The 20,780-nt window shown below is 32.3% G+C and overlaps 1 protein-coding gene across 1 annotated transcript in view; it reads right to left on the bottom strand.

The window, feature by feature from the left end:
* LOC127730688 (ceramide synthase 2-like) overlaps positions 1-20,563 on the bottom strand; it is a 90,528-nt gene extending 69,965 nt beyond the window's left edge. The window contains exons 1-3 of the mRNA XM_052239212.1: positions 20,362-20,563; positions 10,651-10,777; positions 3,301-3,407 (exon numbers count right to left, since the gene is read on the bottom strand). Of these exons, the coding sequence (XP_052095172.1) occupies positions 3,301-3,407; positions 10,651-10,777; positions 20,362-20,549 (422 nt within the window). The 5' untranslated portion in view covers positions 20,550-20,563. The remainder of the gene's footprint in view (positions 1-3,300; positions 3,408-10,650; positions 10,778-20,361) is intronic.
* Between the last annotated feature and the right edge of the window lie 217 nt (positions 20,564-20,780).

Raw genomic sequence — 20,780 nt, 5'->3', positions numbered from 1 at the left:
TAAGAACAAGGATCCGGAAATCAAATTCACAATTCACTTTTATATACAAAAGGGGGGCATCATCTACATGTATGATACATGTAGATGATGCCCCCTTGCATATAATGTTATAAAGGGACATTACTCAAGAACGGTAAAAGTGAAGCTACCCAAAACCGTGGAATGACCCTTATACATAAATTTCCGTTTAAATGATGTAAAATAATCATATTGTCACTGACTTCGTTTTAACGGTATACATCATTCAAAATGGTGTTCTATGTGAAATAAATGGGGAATGTGTCAATGGGACACACATGATGCCCCCGCTTGAATGTAATGTTATAAAGGGACATAAACTCAAGAACGGTAAAAGTGATGCTACCTAAATTCTTACTTGATCTGAGTTATGTGGTAATAAGCATTGTGTATAAGTTTCATAACATTTCTCAGAGGAAAACTTAAGTTAGAGAACAGAAACGAAAAATTCAGCAATTTTTCCTTTTGTAAAGGGCTATAACTGTAAAACAGTAAAAGTGACGCCACAAAAATTCAAACTTGATCTCTGTTTTGTGGTAAGAAGCATTGTGTATAAGATTCATAACGTTTGGTTGAGGCAAACTAAAGTTAAAGAACAGAAATGAAAAATTCAGTAATTTTTCAATTTGTAAAGGGACATAACTCTAGAATGGTACAAGTGACGCCACTGAAATTCAAACTCGATCTGTGTTTTGTGGTTATGAGCATTGTGTATAAGTTTCATAACATTTGGTTGAGGCAAACTTAAGTTAGAGAACTGAAACAAAAAATTCAGCAATTTTTCCATTTGTAAAGGGGCATAACTCTAGAACGGTAAAAGTGACACAACCAAAATTCATACTTGATCTGTGCTTTGTGGTAATAAGCATTGTGTATAAGTTTCATAACATTTGGTTGAGGCAAACAAAAGTAATAGAACGGAAACCAATTTGGGGACGTACGGACAAGGGTAAAACTTAAAAAGTCCCTCCTTTTATTTACTTTCTACAAATATAGATTAAGTAGCATTGTGATATACTTTTGCATCATTGATTGTTAATCTAAATTTATCAGCTATGCAAATCCTTGTATATTGCTAGGGTAATAGGTTAATTGTAATTAACAGAATTATAGAAACAAGATCTCTGATACAAGATATACCTATATAAGGTGGTCTTACAATAGACATACATAATTACACATATAAAAATAAATTGATCTAGCTTAATACCTTATCCAGTAATGAAGTTATATAAAAGTGAATTCAGCAAACTATTTTTTAGTGTACGGTGTTTTCTTTTGAAACTGATCAGGTTAATTCAAATGAAGATAACATTTATGAACATTTATTTACTGTCAGACTACTAAAAATGTTTTCAAAAAGTAATCATCATCCTTACAGAAATTTTTAGTTTTGATAAATTTATATGGCTCACACTACTTCAGAATCATAAAGGAAGCAACTTCTCTTTGGAAACTGAAAAGGTAAACTCGCAGTGCTACAATGTATGGATTTTAGTTGGTTAATTTTTGCCATTCGTGTACTACTTATTTCATTCTTTTTATGTAGTACAAATCCAATAATGTATTTCATGCCTTCTATAGTTTTACAATTATTTTTTCCAGTAGTTAGGCACTACCATCTAAAAATTTATCAATGATGCATATTTTAGTAATAAATTTAAAAACAGAAAAAAAAATATAAAGGGATATAACTCAAGAACTGTAAAAGTGACGCTACCCAAATTTGTACTTGATCTGAGTTTTGTGGTAATAAGCATTGTGTATACGTTTCATAACATTTGGTTGAGGCAAACTAAAGTAAGAGAACGGAAACAAAAATTTCGCAATTTTTCCATTTGTAGAGGGCATAACTCTAGCACAGCAAAAGTGACGCCACCAAAATTCCAACTTGATCTGTGTTTTGTGGTAATAAAAATTGTGTACAAGTTTCATAACATTTGGTTGAGGTAAACTAAAGTAAGAGAATGGAAACGAAAAATTCCGCAATTTTTCCATTTGTAGAGGGGCATAACTCTAGAACAGCAAAAGTGACGCCACCAAAATTCAAACTTGATCTGTGTTTTGTGGTTATAAGCATTGTGTATAAGTTTCATAACATTTGGTTGAGGCAAACTGAAGTTAGAGAATGGAAACAAAAAAATTCAGCAATTTTTCCATTTGTAAAGGGCATAACTCTAGAACGGTTATAGTGATGCCACCAAAATTCAAACTTGGTCTGTGTTTTGTGGTATAAAGCATTGTATATAAGTTTCATAACATTTGGTTGAGGCAAACTAAAGTTAGAGAACAGAAACTAATTTTGGGACGTACGTACGGACACACAAGGGTAAAACTTAATGCACCCTCCGCTACAGCGGGGGCATAATTAACAATTTATCCATCAAAATTCAATGAGGAAAACTATACTATTTATGTATATTTATTGCTTTTCAGTAAGTAAAGAATGTATAAATTTAAATAAATAAATGTCACAAATTTTTCTAAAATTTTACATACAACTTTGGCTCGTTAAACTATAACTGAAAATCGAAAAAATAATGCATTCAACAACATATAGATTTTTAGGAAAAATCTATGTATTAGAAATTGGAGATTTGATCATTCATTTTAAGACAAATTTAAGAAAAATTATTGCCACTTGTAAGTGCTTTCTATACAAATGTTCACCTATTTTGAAAGAATTCAATCAGTAATATTTCAGATAATAAAAGATATAAATGCATTATTTTTTCGATTTTCAGTTATAGTTCAATAAGCCAAAGTTGTATGCAAAATTTAAGCAAAATCTGTGACATAGGCATTAGCCCATTTACTGTTCTTTGACTTTAAGGTAGATTAGGTGTCTTTTTCTGAACATCCCTTCTAGGCATGTTGCAAAATACGTGTTTTGTTAGATATATTTTACCAAGTATTATTCAGTATACAACAAAAACATCTTAAACTTGAAATTTTAGGATAAAACTATCAAAACATTAAGTGTATTTACAATTTTTATAAAAAATTCTTTTAAAATCTGTTGAATGCAAATTTTTTAAACATTATTCTGGGAAATATTATGTATTTAGTCATTTCTATTTTGGCTAATCTTATATGTTTAAGGTGTCAGCACTTGTTTAATCTGGTTGACATTAATATATTGCTACAGGCAAGATGGTGATCTACAAATGTATATTCATGTTGGATTACCACATATAGCTGAATCAGTAATATTAACCCTAAATATTTTTGTAAATTCGTGTGTGCATCATTTTTGTAGTTCACTTATGTAAACAGTATTACCATGTATCTTCAAATTTCTTCATGACACTGGGAGCATCAAGTTTAGCCCTTGTTCTCATCCAATACAGGATCTGTCTCTCTGACATACTTGTCCTTTTTGAGAGTTCCTATATCATAAAAAGATACAGAAAAAAATTACCTTTTGAACTTATATAATTGTAAATGTACATGTACTGTGAACATTATATTTAAAATTCCATGTGTACTAAAATGAAGTGAAACAACTGTCCTTTCATCAAGAGATTGCACTACCCCTACACATCAAAATTTTCAAGAAGATACTTACAGAATCTTTAAAAACTTGGAAAAAACCCAGATTTTGCCAAAAGATATTCACAAAGACATAGTTTTTGCCTGGCCTGCAACAAAAGTTGTGGTATGTGATATCTAAGAGTTACTTTTTCTGGCCAAAGCCTAAATAATTTGCTGTTTCCACGTTTAACAATATCTTGATGGAATTTATTCAAGATAAGATGTTGTCACCTAGTAATTGTTATCTAACCTTTTAAATCATTTTCAAGCTCCAACAATTGAATGTTAAAGTCAAAAAAATGTATTGTGATACTAAGTTATTCCTTAAGTTCATACTCTATCAATGTTTTTAGTATTGTAAAGATGTATGCTGAGCAGTTGAAAGTCTGTAATATGAAAGTTTTACTACAAGTATCACATAAACTAAACATTATTGGTGTTATATGAAAATGAGGTCACAGTCAGATCAACCATGCCAGACAGACATGTACACCTTACATTCATTCCATACACCAAAATAGTGTTCCTATCACTAGTAGTACCCGAGAAACAGACCAAACCACAAAATCTTAACATAGACCAACGAACCATGAAATGAAGTCATATCATATGGACCCTGCCAGACAGACATGTCCACCTTACAATCCTTCCATTCACCAAATATAGTTGACCAATTGCTTACAGTATCTGATAAACTGACAAAATTACGAAAATTAATCATTGACCAACAAACCATGAAAATGAAGTCACGGTCATATGAATTCTGCGAGACAGACATGTCCTCCTTACAATCATTCCATTCATACTACCATTCCATTCACCGAATATAGTTTACCTAATGCTTATAGTATCTGAGATACTTGACTGTGTAACTTTAACCTTGATCACTGATCATGAAATGAGGTCGAGATCCCTACGTGATGCACATGAAGACGTTGCAAGGAACCCAAATACCAAATTATTGTTATCCTATTACTCAAAATATAATAAGTGAGTATTTCACTTGACAAATAAACTAATTTTTTTACAAGCAGTCACTGAACCATGAAAATGAGGTCAATGGAAATATGACAGACAGAAATTTTGTCATATATATGTATCTGTATACAAGGTATGAAGCATCCAGGTCTTCTACCTTCTAAAATATCAAGCTTTATACAAGTTGTGTATGCCATTGCCACCACCGATTGTAATCCCTATGTCTCACATACTGTGACCTTCATTGCAGGTGACACAAAAATGAAACAAAATTTAACAGTTTTTTACTAATACCATTTTGCAAGTCATTTCACACATATGATTTGAATATTATTTACCCTATACCTGCATCTTCGACCCAAGAACATAATAGTTATAATGATATGACCAGGACAACTTTTCAATTCCTATCTCAGCTGTCACTTTGACCTTCAAAATATGACTAGGTGAAGGTCATCAAACAACCTTGGTTAATGGTCAACAATTACTAAAAGCACGACATTGATCTGGCAGTACAATGGATGAATGATACAGATAAGATATTGTTTTAATATCTTTTTAATTTAAAGGAAACTAGAAAACCGACATGTCAGCAAGTGCCCTGCTTGCCGTGCTTGCAAATTTTTGTGTGAGGTACAGAGACTGGTGCATACAAAATAATTTATGTTCAAGGGGTGTCATTTTCAAAAATTTTGACACCATGAATTAATTTTAAGATGTTTTCTCGATAACTATAAAGTTTTGTTAAAATCCAAGCACTATTAATTTTGGTATGTACTTTGGTAAATGGTGGCCAATCAATAATTTTTTGACTAGCGAATCATTTTGGAATAACAAATTATACATACCAAACATATTGATTTTTATTGAAATCCTAGCAAAAACAGATATTCTCAAAATGTCTATTTAGTAACAAAAACAAAGTTTTTACCACAATTTTGACATCAAGGGATAAATTTGGAATTCAGTTTACACATTGTTACACCTATATCTCAATGATTTATGAAATCCTAACATAAAAAGACTTTTCTGAAAATTTGTGATTTTGTGATCTAACTTTTTACCCAATCTTTGACATTCAAAATCAATTTGGAAAAGCACATACTTATGAGTCTTTTTTTTAAAGTCCTATAATAACAAGAGTGGACACACAGAAATGCTTGCCTGTCGTATATTTCTAATTGAAGTTATGTTGAAAGTAAATGCTATCAGACATACATTATAAATTTTAAGCTGTAAATAATGAGATAATGTCGCTGCTGCTAGTGCCTGTATAAAGGCTAAAGCCGCTGCCAGGCCTGCTGAAGACAACTATCATAGTGTCTTCATACTACTAATTGTATAGGTTATTATCCGCTATATGAAGATATGCTGGATAACTGTGAATAAGAATGAAATAACTTAGTGATATACCATTGATATTGATTATTGTGATTTATGATGGCAGTGAAGAATGAAAAAAACTAACATTGACCTATGAACCATGAAAATAAGGTCAAGGTCATATGAACCCTGCCAGACAGACAGATACGCCTAACAATCATTCCATACAACAAATATAGTTGACCTATTGCTTATATTTTCAAAGAAACAAAGTTCAGCATTAAAACTTAACATTGACCAATGAGCCATGTAAAAGGGGTTAAGGTCATTTGATACCTGGCGGACAGACATAAACACCTTATAAACATTCCATACACCAAATATAGTAGACCTATTGCTTATAGTTGAACAAAAATAGACCAAAACACCAAATTTGAAAACTGAGCAATGAACCCTGAAAATCAGGTTACGGTCAGATAAAACATGCGAGACAGACATGTACATCCTAAAATATTTCCATACATCAAATATAGTTCACCTATTGCATATAGTATAAGAATAAAGGACCAAAACAAAAAAAAATTAACTTTGACCACTGAACCATGAAATTGAGGTCAAGGTCAGATGACACCTGCCAGTTCGACATGTACACCTTACAATCATTCCATAATCCAAATATAGTTGACCTATTGCTGAAAGTATTAGAAAAATAGACCAAAAACAAAAACTTAACATTGAGCAATGAACCGTAAAAATGAGGACAAGGTCAAATAAAACATGCCAGACTGACATGCTCATCGTAAAATATTTTCATACACCAAATATAGTTGAATTATTTTATACAGTATAAGAAAAACAGACCAAAACACAAAAACTTAACTTTAACCAATGAACCATGAAAATGAGGTCAAGGTCAGATGACACCTGCCAGTTGGACATGAACACCTTACACTCATTCCATACACCAAACATAGTAGACCTATTGCATACAGTACAAGAAAAACAGACCAAAACACAAAAACTTAACAATAACCACTGAACCATGAAAATTAGGTCAAGGTCAGATGACACCTGCCAGTTGGACATGTACACCTTACAAGCATTCCATACACCAAATATAGTAGACCTATTGCTTATAGTATCTAAGATATGGACTTGACCACCAAAACTTAACCTTGTTCACTGATCCATGAAATGAGGTCAAGGTCAAGTGAAAACTGTCTCACGGGCATGAGGACCTTGCAAGGTACGCACATATCAAATATAGTTATCCTATTACTCATAATAAGAGAGAAATTAAGAATACTAATAAACTGTTATCACAGAGATATGTCTCACCTTTTTGTAATTTTGATAATGCAAATGTTGAAATAAAAATAGCAATACTTTAACATGTAAGTTATGCCGCCGATGCCGGAAACAGCATACTCTGTCAAGGCGAGACAAAAATCTTAATTTTTTTTTCAAGTAGTCACTGAACAATGAAAATGAGGTCAAGGTTGATGGACATATATATGACAGACGGAAACTTCATAACATAAGGCATCTATATTCAAAGTATGAAGGATACAGGTATTCTACCTTCTGAAATATTCAGCTTTTAAGAAGTTAGCTAACGCCGCCACTGTTGCCGCCGCCGCCAGATCACTATCCCTATGTCGAGCTTTCTGCAACAAAAGTCTTAGGCTTGACAAATACCATATTTCTAAAACTAATTGTGATTTTTGGACAAAAAATAAGTTTATATCATTTATTCTTTTCATTCTAGACACCTTCAATCACTTTGAAACAGCTTATTACAATTTACACTTATGTATTTTTTTTTTGTGGTCACTTTAATTTTTTGACAAAAACTTTGTTTTCATCACATCTATCCCCTAATGTAACTGCACATTAATTTTTTTGGTTAAATGGTAGATAAAAAAAAAAAACGTTTCTAAAAATTTGTGAATTAAAAAATCAAAGTGCTGGATAGCACCTGTGGAAAGTTTGTAACAATAGATGTGTATTATTTCAAATAGGTTGTAGATGTGTATTATTTCAAATAGGTGGTAGATGTGCATTATTTCAAATATATATTTAATCACATGTTTTTCCGAAACCATTGTCTCATCAGCAATTATCAAAAATCACTTTTTTTCATATGTTTGTCATGTGAAATTTTGATAATTTCTATTCAGTGCAACCTTAAACTGTAGATTTAAAATAATGAAATATACAGAAAGCTATGTTAATTTCTTTCTGTGCCCATCCCATGTAAAGGGCCTGTGATTTTAGTATTTTTTTTTTATTAAGGTCCCATACAAGAATATATATGGTTTAGGGGTGGGGATCTCAACCCTTTACAAGTTCTCAAACAGGAGGGGGGTGGGAGTGAACCCAGGGGACTCGGCCTTTATTTCATTTGATTTGTTTTATTGTCCCATACAAGAATACATATGTTTTCCGGGTGGGGATCTCGACCGTTTACAAGTTTTCATAAAGAAGGGGGGTGGGGGTGACCCCCGTGGACTTCCACTATATTTCATTTGATTTGTTTTAATGTCCCATACAAGAATATATATGGTTTCGTGGTGGAGATTTCGACCGTTTGCAAGTTTTCAAAAAGAAGGGGGTGACCCCCGTGGACTTCCCCTATCTTTCATTTGATTTGTTTTATTGTCCCATACAAGAATATATATGATTTAGGGGTGGGGATCTCAACCGTTTACAATTTCTCAAACAGTAGGGGGTGGGGATGACCCCCAGGGACTCGACCTATATTTCATTTGATTTGTTTTATTGTCCCATACAAGAATACATATGTTTTCCGGGTGGGGATCTCGACCGTTTACAAGTTTTCATAAAGAAGGGGGGTGGGGGTGACCCCCGTGGACTTCCACTATATTTCATTTGATTTGTTTTAATGTCCCATACAAGAATATATATGGTTTCGTGGTGGAGATTTCGACCGTTTGCAAGTTTTCAAAAAGAAGGGGGTGACCCCCGTGGACTTCCCCTATCTTTCATTTGATTTGTTTTATTGTCCCATACAAGAATATATATGATTTAGGGGTGGGGATCTCAACCGTTTACAATTTCTCAAACAGTAGGGGGTGGGGATGACCCCCAGGGACTCGACCTATATTTCATTTGATTTGTTTTATTGTCCCATACATGAATATATATGGTTTAGGGGGGTTACAAGTTCTCAAACAGACAGGGGTGGGAGTGACCCCGGGGATTCCCCCAATATTACATTTAATTTGTTTTATTGTCCCATACAAGAATATATATGGATCTCGACTGTTTATAAGATAAAACCACATTCTCAAATTAAGGGGAGGGGTGACCCCCAGGGACTCGCCCTATATTTTATTTGATTTATTTTATTGTCCTGTGATCATTACTGAAGACCATGTGTGTCTATCACTTACTGTTTTCAAGTTATAGTCATTAAAATAAAATCCCATAGGGTTCTATAGTAATTATAGTCCGATTTTGTTATAGGCCGAGTTTGTTATGGGCCGAGATATGAGGATACTTTTGATACACTCGGGCTTTTACGAATAAGTGTAAAAAAAAAAAACACACACCGTGAAATAAATATCAGGCCCTCTTAATTTTCAATGAATTAAACGTAGAAACTGCTGCCTGGTGTTGATGTGTATTGGTTTTATCTTCCGCGCAGGGCAGATCTGCGAAGTAGTGTTTGTGATATCCATTTTCAAAATGAAGTTGGATTCATTTGAATTGTCGGTGAACATTCAGTCGATTTTTATTCGGGCTGTTAACTTATCAAAATAGAAGTAACTCAAAATTTCAAAAGCATCTTCCTATATAATTAGTATTCAAACACTAGTACTACATTATCTAGGAGTAGAACACACATCCTATAGTAAGATAGTCTGTCCAACTTCCCGTTTGAGGTCGAAGCCATAGGAAAATTTATAGCAAACTTTCCAAAAAAACATTTCTACACCAATCTTTCCCCCAACTTCAATAAAGATAAATTATTCACACCAGGAAACAATTTTTAATAGCATATCATACATATGTATAAGTTTTTGTTAAAATCCTGCCACAAAAATATGTTTCTCAAAATTTCGCAAACAGAACTTTAGTATTAAAGTGTTTTCCACATTGTTTTTTGATTTGAAATAGATTATTATATCTTTATATTAATTTTTTATTGAAATCCAAGCACAAACAGATGTGGAACAATTGCTTTTCCTATAAATTTTACCCTTGAATTTTGACAAAAGTCTATTTTTGTCAGTGGGAATCAATTTTGAACAGCATTTCATAACATATTAAGTCATTTCTTGTTGAGAGTCTAGGACAAAAAGATGTTTCACAAAATTTGCAATTTTTAACAAAACCAAGTTTTTTACTATAATTTCTGTGCAAATTTTACAAAAAAACAGAAAGGACTTTTCTTTTATAGGTAGTAACACAGTCCAAAAATATATTTCAAACGACATAGACGTCCAGATGAACTGACTGACAGACAGACAGACACACAGACACACAGACAAATAGACGAAGACAGACAGACACTGATAGTTATAGGGCATCTGTTGACTAGTCGACACACACTAATAAGTAAGGTGACAATTGATGAACAGTCAAGAACAATTAGAAGTTTTTAGAAAGCAAAAATTCACCAGTTTGATTTTACTCCTCCCTCAGAGTGTTTCTTTTCTTTTTGTCAACTTTGTTGTGTCTGTCTTAAGAATTACTGCATGCCTTGTTGATCAATCAATTTATACATTTGTAAATACATCCATAGATATATTTCAGTATGTAAAAAATTACCATAAGATTATTTTCTACTTTAGATTTATATTTTTTGAAGGCTGTTTCAAGTACAGGATTTTCTTTTAGCTGGTATTTCTTTGGTGCTTTAATTCCAAAATATCTACCAGTGGGAATAACAACCAATCTGCAAAAGAAATAAAATTTTGTTTGACACAAATCTTACAAGAAAATACATACATAACATTTTATTCTAATCTTAAGTATTTCTGCAAGGCTGAAATAATACACCTGACAATAAGGATTGAATTTCATACAATATATGGTCTATTTTCATGCATTTTAAAGATGAGTATGCTGACTAAACAGACAGACAGCATATCCACGAGGCAGTCAAGCACTATAACAGATAACTGCACACTAGATGTTGAGTAGGACAGCGTTTATTTATCATGATATTCATTATGTTGAGAAAATAAATTAGAATGGACAACAGTATTAATAAACAGCTGCACCATGAGCGCATGATACACCCGTCGGCTTGTGTGTGAATTTTTATGCAATAATCATAAATAGTTTCTGACATACAGTGCGACATGCGAAACCCCCCCCCCCCCCTTTTTTTTACAAAAAACTCTAAAATAAAATTTTGAATCAAAACCAAAAAGTATACAGATCTTTAGATTAATATAATTAAGAAGTATGTAAAATTTTAAGCAATAATCATAAATTGTTTTTGAGATACGGCGCGACATGTGAAAACCCCCCTTTTTTTTTTACCAAAAACTCAATATCTCTAAGATAAAATTTTGAATCAAAACCAAAAAGTATACAGATCCTAAGATTAATATAATTAAGAAGTGTGTAAAGTTTTGAGCAATAATCATAAATTGTTTTTGAGATATGGCGCGACATGTGAAATAAAATGCTCCGCTGGGCGCAGCTTGATACGACCGCAGAGGTCGAACCCTGAACAGTTGGGGCAAGTATGGACACAACATTCAAGCTTGATACAGCACTGAATTTGAATTGTGATTAAATATTTGACACAGCATAGGTTTCTGACACAGAATGAATGTGGTCTAAGAACTTAAAAAATTTTAATTTACCTATTCAAACCATATCATTATTATTTGTTTTTATATATAAATCAGAAATAACCAATTTAAAATGGAAAAATTTTAAGGAAAAAAAAAATCCCTCCCACAAATTTTTTGAACCCCCTTATGATTCATCACCCCCAAACTCAATCACCAGAGCCTTCCCTTTGTGGTATGGTACCTTGCAGTACAATTTCAGAGAGATCCATACACTTGAACACAAGTTATTGTCTGGAAACTAGAAAAATGCTTGTTTTTAGGCCCCTTTTTGGCCCCAAATTCCTAAACGTTTAGGGCAATTACCCCCAAACTCAAACCCAGCTTTCCCTTTGTGATATGGAACCCTGTAGTACAATTTCATAAAGATCCATACACTCCTTTTTTGGCCCCTAATTCCTAAAATTTTGAGGCAATTACCCCCAAAATCAATCCCAGCCTTTTCTTTGTGATATGGAACCTTGTGGTACAATGTCAGAGAGATCCATACACTAACACACAAGTAATGTCTGGAAGTTACAAAAATGCTTATTTTTGGCCCCTTTTTGGCCCCTAATTCCTTAACTGTTGGTACCATAACCCCCAAAATCAATCCCAACCTTCCTTTTGTGGTATTGAACCTTATGGTAAAATTTCATAGAGATCCATTTGCTTAAACTTAAGTTTGAGTGCGAAAACCAATGTGTCTTCAGATGATGGTGACGACGACGCCAGCGTCATACCAATATACGACCACAAAATTTTTTTGCGGTCGTATAATAAAAACACACACCTGTTTTAGTTACTAAGTCCCGTAACTCAAAAAGTTTTAATTTTATTTTCACCAAAAAGTATACAGATCGTTTGACCATCATAAGAAACAACTATGTTAAGTTTCATGAAATTTGGATAAGTCGTTCTCAAGTTACGGTGCAACATGTTTACGCCGGACAGACAGACAGACAGACGACATTTGTATACCACAATACGTCCTGTCAAAATTTTGACGGGCGTATAAAAATTTAACCCTTTAATTGGTTGACAAACTCAAGTGCAATAGAATAAATATTTTGTACATCCAAAAACTGAATCGAAATATAGCTTTTTAAAGGTCAAGGTACAGTAAACAGAGAAAGTTGAGATTTCACAAAACAAGTTTAACCCAGAAAATCGAAAAAATAATGCAGTTATCTCTTTTATTTCCTAAAATATTACTGAATTAATTGATAAGCAGATTTGTAAAGAAAGCACATAGTTGTAATCAGTGAAAAACATTTTTCTTGAAATCATCAAATCTCTAATTATCAATGCATAGATTTTTCTTAAAAATGTAATTTTAATGATGTAAAATAATAATATGGTCAACAACTTCATTTTTACAATACACATCATTCAAAGTGGTATTCAAGGTGAAAAAATATCACAAAAACATCTAAATAACCATCATGTTGTAAGCCGTAAGACATCAACTTTTGACATTTTTAACAGATTGGTTAATACAATGTACACTGAAAATGAAGTCGGTGACCCTATGATTATTTTATATCAACCAAATGGAAATGAATGTATCAAAAACATATCCATTTTTAAGAAAAATCTGTGCATTTGTAATTAGAGATTTTATGATTTTTATTCAAAAGAATTTTTTCACCAACTGTTTGTGCTTTCTATATAAATATTCACCTATTTTGAAACAATTCCTTCAGTATAGACAGTAATATTTAAGGTAGATTAGCTATATACCGCCATCTTAGATTGTGAAACGGCAGTACACTATCGGCCTAGTTCTTTGCTCAAATCTGCAAATTTTTTGGCAGATTGGCAATTAATGTGCAAGCCATATAAGGGGAGTTAACTCTAATAGTGAACATTTTATACAAGAATGCTAATTAAATTTTCATTTTTTACTTGTATCAAGAAAACAATTTCAGTGACATCAATTTTTCTCTTTATTTTCTTAAAGTATACTATAAAAGCTATCTTTTCATATTTTATTTCAAAATTTTATCTAGTAGATTTCTTTAAATTCAGAAAAAAACATCCATTTTTCATGAATTATCTATGCAAAATTGCCATTGCACACCTTGTAGCTTGAAAATTACTGTGACTGACCCATTCTTTTTAAAATATTTTTGAAAAAAGCATGGTCAAATATACATTTTGGTAAAGTATAGGAAAATTCTGTCTAAGGAAATATACACTGATGATCCACCTTAAGACAAGAGGCTGTCAGAGTGACAGCAAACCGGATTTTCCTGCAGTGGTCGAACCCTGAATAGTTGAGCAAGTATGGACACTACATTTAAGCTTAAAACAGCTCTGAATTTGGATTGTGATTGAATATTTGACACAGCATAGGTTTGTGACACATAATGAATGTGGTCAAAGAACTGAAATACTAGAAATTGGACATTTAAATACCTATTATGGTCCAATATCAAAAATCTAAGTACATATTAGAATCAGCATATCAAAGAACCCCAAGAATTCAATTTTTGATGAAATCAGACAAAAGTTTAATTTAAGACCCTTTGGACCTCAATGTGGACCAATTTGATAAAGGAGCCCACAATCAAAAATCTCTCAATACATGGTTAGATTCAGCAATTCAAAGAACCCCATCAATTATTTTTTTGTTGAATCAAACAAAGTTTAATTTTGGACCCTGATTTGGACCAACTTGAAAACTGGGCCCAAAAATCTAATATTTAAATACAGGTTTAGATTCAGCATTTGAAAGAACCCTATATATATTTAATTTATGTTGAAATGAAACACAGGTTAATTTTATCCATAACATTTTCTGTGCAAAGGGAAATAACTCAAACTGGATATGATGCAATTTTTCAAATTATAATCAATAATATAATAACAACAACCAGTGATGACTAAGTTCTCTAAATTTAGATATGATTTAACACTCAAAACATTGTTAGAATCAGCATATCAAAGAACCAAAGAATTCAATTTTTGATGAAATTAATCAAAAGTGTAATTTAGGACCCTTTGGACCTCAATGTGGTATTATCTTATTAATAATGAAAAGAAATACAGGTTTAGATTAAGCATTTCAAAGAACCCTATATATATTCAATTTATGTTGTAATCAAACACAGTTTAATTTTGGACCCCAATTTGGACCAACTTGAAAAGTGGGCCCAAAATCAGAAATCTAAATATATGTTAATATGTTAATAGACAATATAAGCTTAGTTTTCAAAGGAGTTTATTTCATCAAAAAAAAATATATAGCATTCAGAAAATTAGTTTTTACAGAATAACAAACAAACTTGCCACAAAATTCTACAAACAATTTACCAAAGAAAAGAAGAAAAAAATCCAAAATTTTATTTATCATTAATACAATGTCATTTCAAAATCTATAAAACTTATCAGTAACAAGAAATAATTGTAACAGAATGCTGTTACAAAGTCTCCCAAACAAAGCTCCAATAATTCGTCATTCCCATTGTCGCTTGACATTGGGCAATGTCCAGTACAAATTGGTTTATGATATGCATTAGTGACGCCTATGGATATACCCTGTATGTCATTCAAATCTTCTTGAAATTACGAACAGGAATTTATATGGTTAAGGGGTGGAGATCTCGACCGTTTACAAGTTCTCAAAAGGGGGGGGTGATCCCCAGGGGACTCTCCCTTTATTACATATGATTTGTTTTTTTTGTCCTGTACAAGAATATATATGGTTTAGGGGTGGGGATCTCGACTGTTTACAAGTTATCAAAAAGAAGAGGGGTTTGGGTGACCCCAGGGGACTCGCCTTGTATTTCATTTGATTTGTTTTATTGTCCAATACAAGAATATATATGGTTTCGGGGTGGAAATTTTGACCGTTTACAAAAAAAAGGGGGGTGGGATGACCCCAGGGGACTCCCCCTCAATTTCATTTGATTTGTTTTATTGTCCCATTCAAGGATACATATGGTTTAGGGGTGGGGATCTCGCCAGTTTACAAGTTATCAAAAAGAAGGGGGGTGGGGGTGACCCCCATGGACTTCCCCTATATATCATTTGATTTGTTTTATTGTCCCATTCAAGAATATATATGGTTTAGGGGTGGGGATCTTGACGGTTTACAAGTTCTTAAACAGGATGGGGTGGGGTGACCCCAGGGGACTCGCCTTTTATTTTATTAGATTTGTTTTATTGTCCCATACAACAGTATATATGGTTTCAGGTTGGGGATCTTGACAGTTTACAAGTTTTCAAAAAAAAGGGGGTGGGGGTGACCCCCATGGACTTCCCCTATATTTCATTTGATTTGTGTTATTGTCCCGTACAAGAATATATATATATGGTTTAGGGGTGGGGATCTCAACCGTTTTCAAGTTCTCAAACAGAAGGGGGTGGGGATGACCCCAGGGGATTCGCCTTTTATTTGATTTGATTTGTTGTCACATACAAGAATATATATGGTTTCAGGGTTGGGATCTTGACCGTTTACAAGTTTTCAAAAAGTAGGGGGTTGGGTTGAATACGGGGACTCTCCAAATATTTCATTTGATTTGTTTTATTGTCCCATACAAGAATATATATGGTTTCGGGGTGGGGATCTCAACCGTTTACAAGATAAAAGCACATTCTCAAATTGAAAGGGGGTGGGGTAAGAATATATATGGTTTAGGGAGACTTAATTATCTACAAAATGTCTAATAATGAACAGTTAATTTCAAATTTCATTTATAGTCCTACTAGTAAATTTCAAACTTTATATATACAGTCCTACAGATCTTTTTCAAATAAATCTGTCACTCCAATGATATTATATGCTAAGATATAACCCAGATCTAATTAATAATTAATAATTTAATTAACTTCAAAATGTCTAATAATAAAGCTTATAATCATTACCACTTAGAAATAGATAATTTTCAAATAAATCTGTCACTCCAATATTTTGTTGTGAGATAAGACATTATGCTTAGTCATAAAAAAGATAACAAGAGTAAAATATTTAAAAATTCCACTTTTGGATATTAAAAATGGCGATAACTCACAAAGGAGATATAATATCTTGAAAATTGAACTAGACCTTCATTAAGTCCCAGGAAACAACATATTTAAATTTGAAAAAAATTTGTTAAAGCGTTTTCATGTTATTCTGCTGACAAGCTGTTTCGCAGCCGCCCGTAGATCCGCCCAGCTGCCCGCCTTATGTCACCATTTTAATAACCGATATTTCCTTCGAAAATCCGGTTAAAAATCGGAGAGCAAGTCATGCAGCATGGACATTGCAGCAACTTGCAAAATGTTGGCCAACAGAATAAGGGCTTACTGGACGTCTAATTGTAATTCTTAGAAAATAGGGGAGATTCTGATATAGCAACAACTTTCAACAATAAAATAATCTGTCTTCAAAGCAGTTTGAAAAAAATATATATATATATACACTTGTTAAGTATCATATCTATTTTCTTCCAACAAATCATTTCTTTAAGTTTTATTTCATTAATTACCTCCCACTATTTTCAACACCCATGAACATATAAATTTTGGTCGCAAACGGTAATATTTGATTACATAATCTGAAAGTTGAAACGTTGAACTTTACAGGAAAAATAATCCCACTATTGGGAAAAAAATGTATCATTATATAAAGCCTTCATTATAGCAATTTTTCAACAAATTTCCAATTTACAGATGAAAATTGCATCAAAGGCATAAAACCTTGCTACTTAAAAGAAGCAAAAAGTCCATATTTTTTCAATTTTACTAAAAATCAGATATAATCTAAACATGTATGTTTAAAATTTTGGTAAAACTACAAAATCACAGAATTTCTAATTTGCTACTTACAAAAAATGTAAATGAGTGATTTAAAAATCACTTATTTCAGTAATTCCCCTGACTGATTTAGAAGGAAAAGAAGAAATCAAATGAGCAGTCAAGGCCAGAATAGTAAAAAAATAGACACAAATAAAATCAACCAGCCTGAAGGATGGGACGTGGAAGGGTGATTGTGTTTGTGTTCATTGAATACAAACGATGACAAATATAACTGAAGACCTATGATGCTGTGAAGATTGGAACTGTAAAATAAATATTAGTGTTTAGTATGCCCATTTTAAAAAGGAACTTAGATATCAAAGATATGTAACTTAACTTAAGGGAACAACCATATAACTTGAAGAGAAGAGGGAAGGGTATAGGTTTTTTTCATTTTGAAATTCTGTTTCGTACCAGGTGAGTATCAATTTATCTATCATTTTGAGAATTTAAAATTACATTTAATGGCAAAAACTCTCAATCAGAATAATTTTTGTCCTTCTTCCAGGTCAAAATATTTGTTTCTTTAAAGTTAGGAGTCAGAATGTATAATTTAAGGGGGAAAAAAATGTGAATTAACCTTATAAGACCATTTGTGGTCTTATATTTTGTATAAAATGATATATCAACCCCTTTTTTTTTTTAAACTGTGTTGAAAAAGATTAATAATTGTGGATGCAATTGTTAAAATTTGGATATGTATGGCTGCAAAGTCTATTTTTCAAGACAACCAAGTTTTGGTGTAAACAAAATCACTTTCATTTATCACTTGAAAAACAATAGATTATAATTATGAAACTGGATATCTGGTTATTTGTATTGTAATTTTCTTTTGCATTATTGGAAATTACAAGTTTCTGGAATCAGAAAGCAACCGTTACCAGCAATTGAGCAAGCAATACACAGTTAGGAATTTGGTTTCGCATTTTGGCCCTGGTGAATTTCAAATACGAAAGTTATTGTGTAACAAAATTAATTTTAAATAGCAGAAGAATAATTAAGCCTTCAAAGTAGGTTTATACATGTATATGAACATCAAAATTGTCTTTTGCATGTTTTATAGGCCATTTTCTGTTAGATAGTCCGTATTTTCAAATCCATACTGGCCATAATTCCAGAAATTATTGCAAAGTTTTCAAACAAATTTTTTACGCCCGAACTTTTCAATTGAATTTTATGGAAAAATGATCACTTGATAAATAAATGTCAATGGTTTCAGAAAATGTATCACTCAAATCGATTGAAATTCTACTTTGAACCAAATTTTGGGGACATTAGTGACATTTTCACCTCCCTTTTTTAAAATACTTTGTATAAAAAAATGCAGATTGTTGCCATGGTTACAACAAAAGAGGATTCTATTTCGCCATTTTATCTTTTGGAAAACAGATCTATTGAAGGTGCTGTTTCTATACATATGCACATACAACATGTACATGAGACAAACAGTAAGTCTTTATTTGTTAGAAAGCAAGTGTCAATTTCAAGTTTTTTTCCTAACTGAATTTTGTCATTAAACTGGAAAATTGAAAATCACAGATCCACTTCTCATGAAATAATCTCTCTTATTAAATCTATCCAAAAACACCATGGAATAAAAATTAATTTTGAATGGACCCCAGGACATGCAGATGTCAGAGGAAATGAAATAGCTGATAAACTAGCTAAAGAAGCAGCTAAGGAGTTGAATGAAATCGAAAAAGAAGCCCATATTACAGTAACAAAACAAGATATAAAAACAGCAGCAAGAATTTTAGTGAATAAAAAATGGCAACAGTGTTGGGACAATTCTGATACATGAAGATTCTATTATAATTTCCACCATAATGTCAATGAAAAATTAACACTTGATTTTCCAGATCATAAAACATCAAAAATTATTAGAAATTTAAGATCAGGATACTACCTATATAAAATTACCAAAACAAAATCAATTCAAATGTAGATCCAAAGTGTGAATGTGGTCAATTAGAAACCGTGGAACATTATTTACTATTTTGTGAAAATTATGAAGAGGCTAGACAAAAACTTATACACAAGATATTTTTTAACATGGGATTAGTACATATTGATTTAAAACTTTTATTGTCAATAGAAAAAAAAAGACAACTCTTCCGTCTCTAGAGAAACCCTAATGCGATTGTTGTGTGATTTTATTGGCGAGTCGCACCAATTTGATTAAGAAATTTTTTTTTATTATTAATGTTAAATTATAATTTTTCCTTTTTTATCTCTAAATATTTTAATACAGTTGCCACCTATAATTATAATTAAAGTACAAGTGAGTTGTTAACCAGAGTGAAAATTGTACACGCGAGACTTTAATATTTACAAGAGAGACAATCCAGTGTCAACAGCGACACCTACAGAATACAAAATACCTAACTGTGTATTGCTACATGTACGGTACCTGAATTGGAAAGCAAGCATTTTGAATATATACCATGAAAATTGCATTTAAATATTAGCATGGCAGGACCTAGATAAATTAAATTCAAATGATTTTTATGTTTCAGAATATTAGAAACTAAGCTTGATTTTGTTGTTTCAATCCTGCAGAGGTTCCCAAAATAAACTATGTTGAGGAAATGTTTGAGATGCTCCCCATATAACAAAGGAAATGAGATCTTTACAAATTGACATCGTTAATAGAAGGACATTCCGACAATAGACACCTGTGCACAACAGGTGATTTAAACTGTAAATGAGTGGACCGTATCAAATGAAACTCAGGTGTTAGTATATTTTGCCATCTTCTGCACATTGGAAAAAAGTCAGGCTTTTCGATATGCACTCATAGCAGATTTTGAGGTTTAAAACAGTCAGATTTGTAAAAAATTATTCCTTCTGATGAACCTTGATACTGATACCTTGTGATGCCGGTTTCATTTTTAAATCAACTAACCTAGCATAGAAGTATCTAAACACTAATAAACAAACGCCAAGGCCAATGGAAGGCAAAAATATATCTTCTACTCTTGGATAATATTCATCTCCGGAAGTTTGAGCTATCATGTCCTCCCATGTGTATCCCACAGGTAGCCAAAAATTTGGATTCCAAAACCATTTTAAATATTTATCCAAAGCGTCCATCTTGTTTGTTGATGATGGCGATCATGTGGAGATAACTCCTCTCAGTTACGGGAAATAGATCTTTGATCATCTTTGCTGATAAGATTTTTTTTCAAGAAATCAAGCAAACTAAACATTGACTTTTGCAACTTCTTTGAAGGCATATTACTTGCACTACATAAATCCCAAAAGGGATTAGCACTGTCACGGAATAGAAGTTCCTTCATAATATAAGTTCCAAATGGAAACAAT

This window comes from Mytilus californianus, unplaced genomic scaffold (genome assembly GCF_021869535.1).
Source record: "Mytilus californianus isolate M0D057914Y unplaced genomic scaffold, xbMytCali1.0.p SCAF_2, whole genome shotgun sequence".
NCBI lineage: Eukaryota > Metazoa > Mollusca > Bivalvia > Mytilida > Mytilidae > Mytilus > Mytilus californianus.
This window is presented reverse-complemented; position numbering and strand designations above follow the sequence as displayed.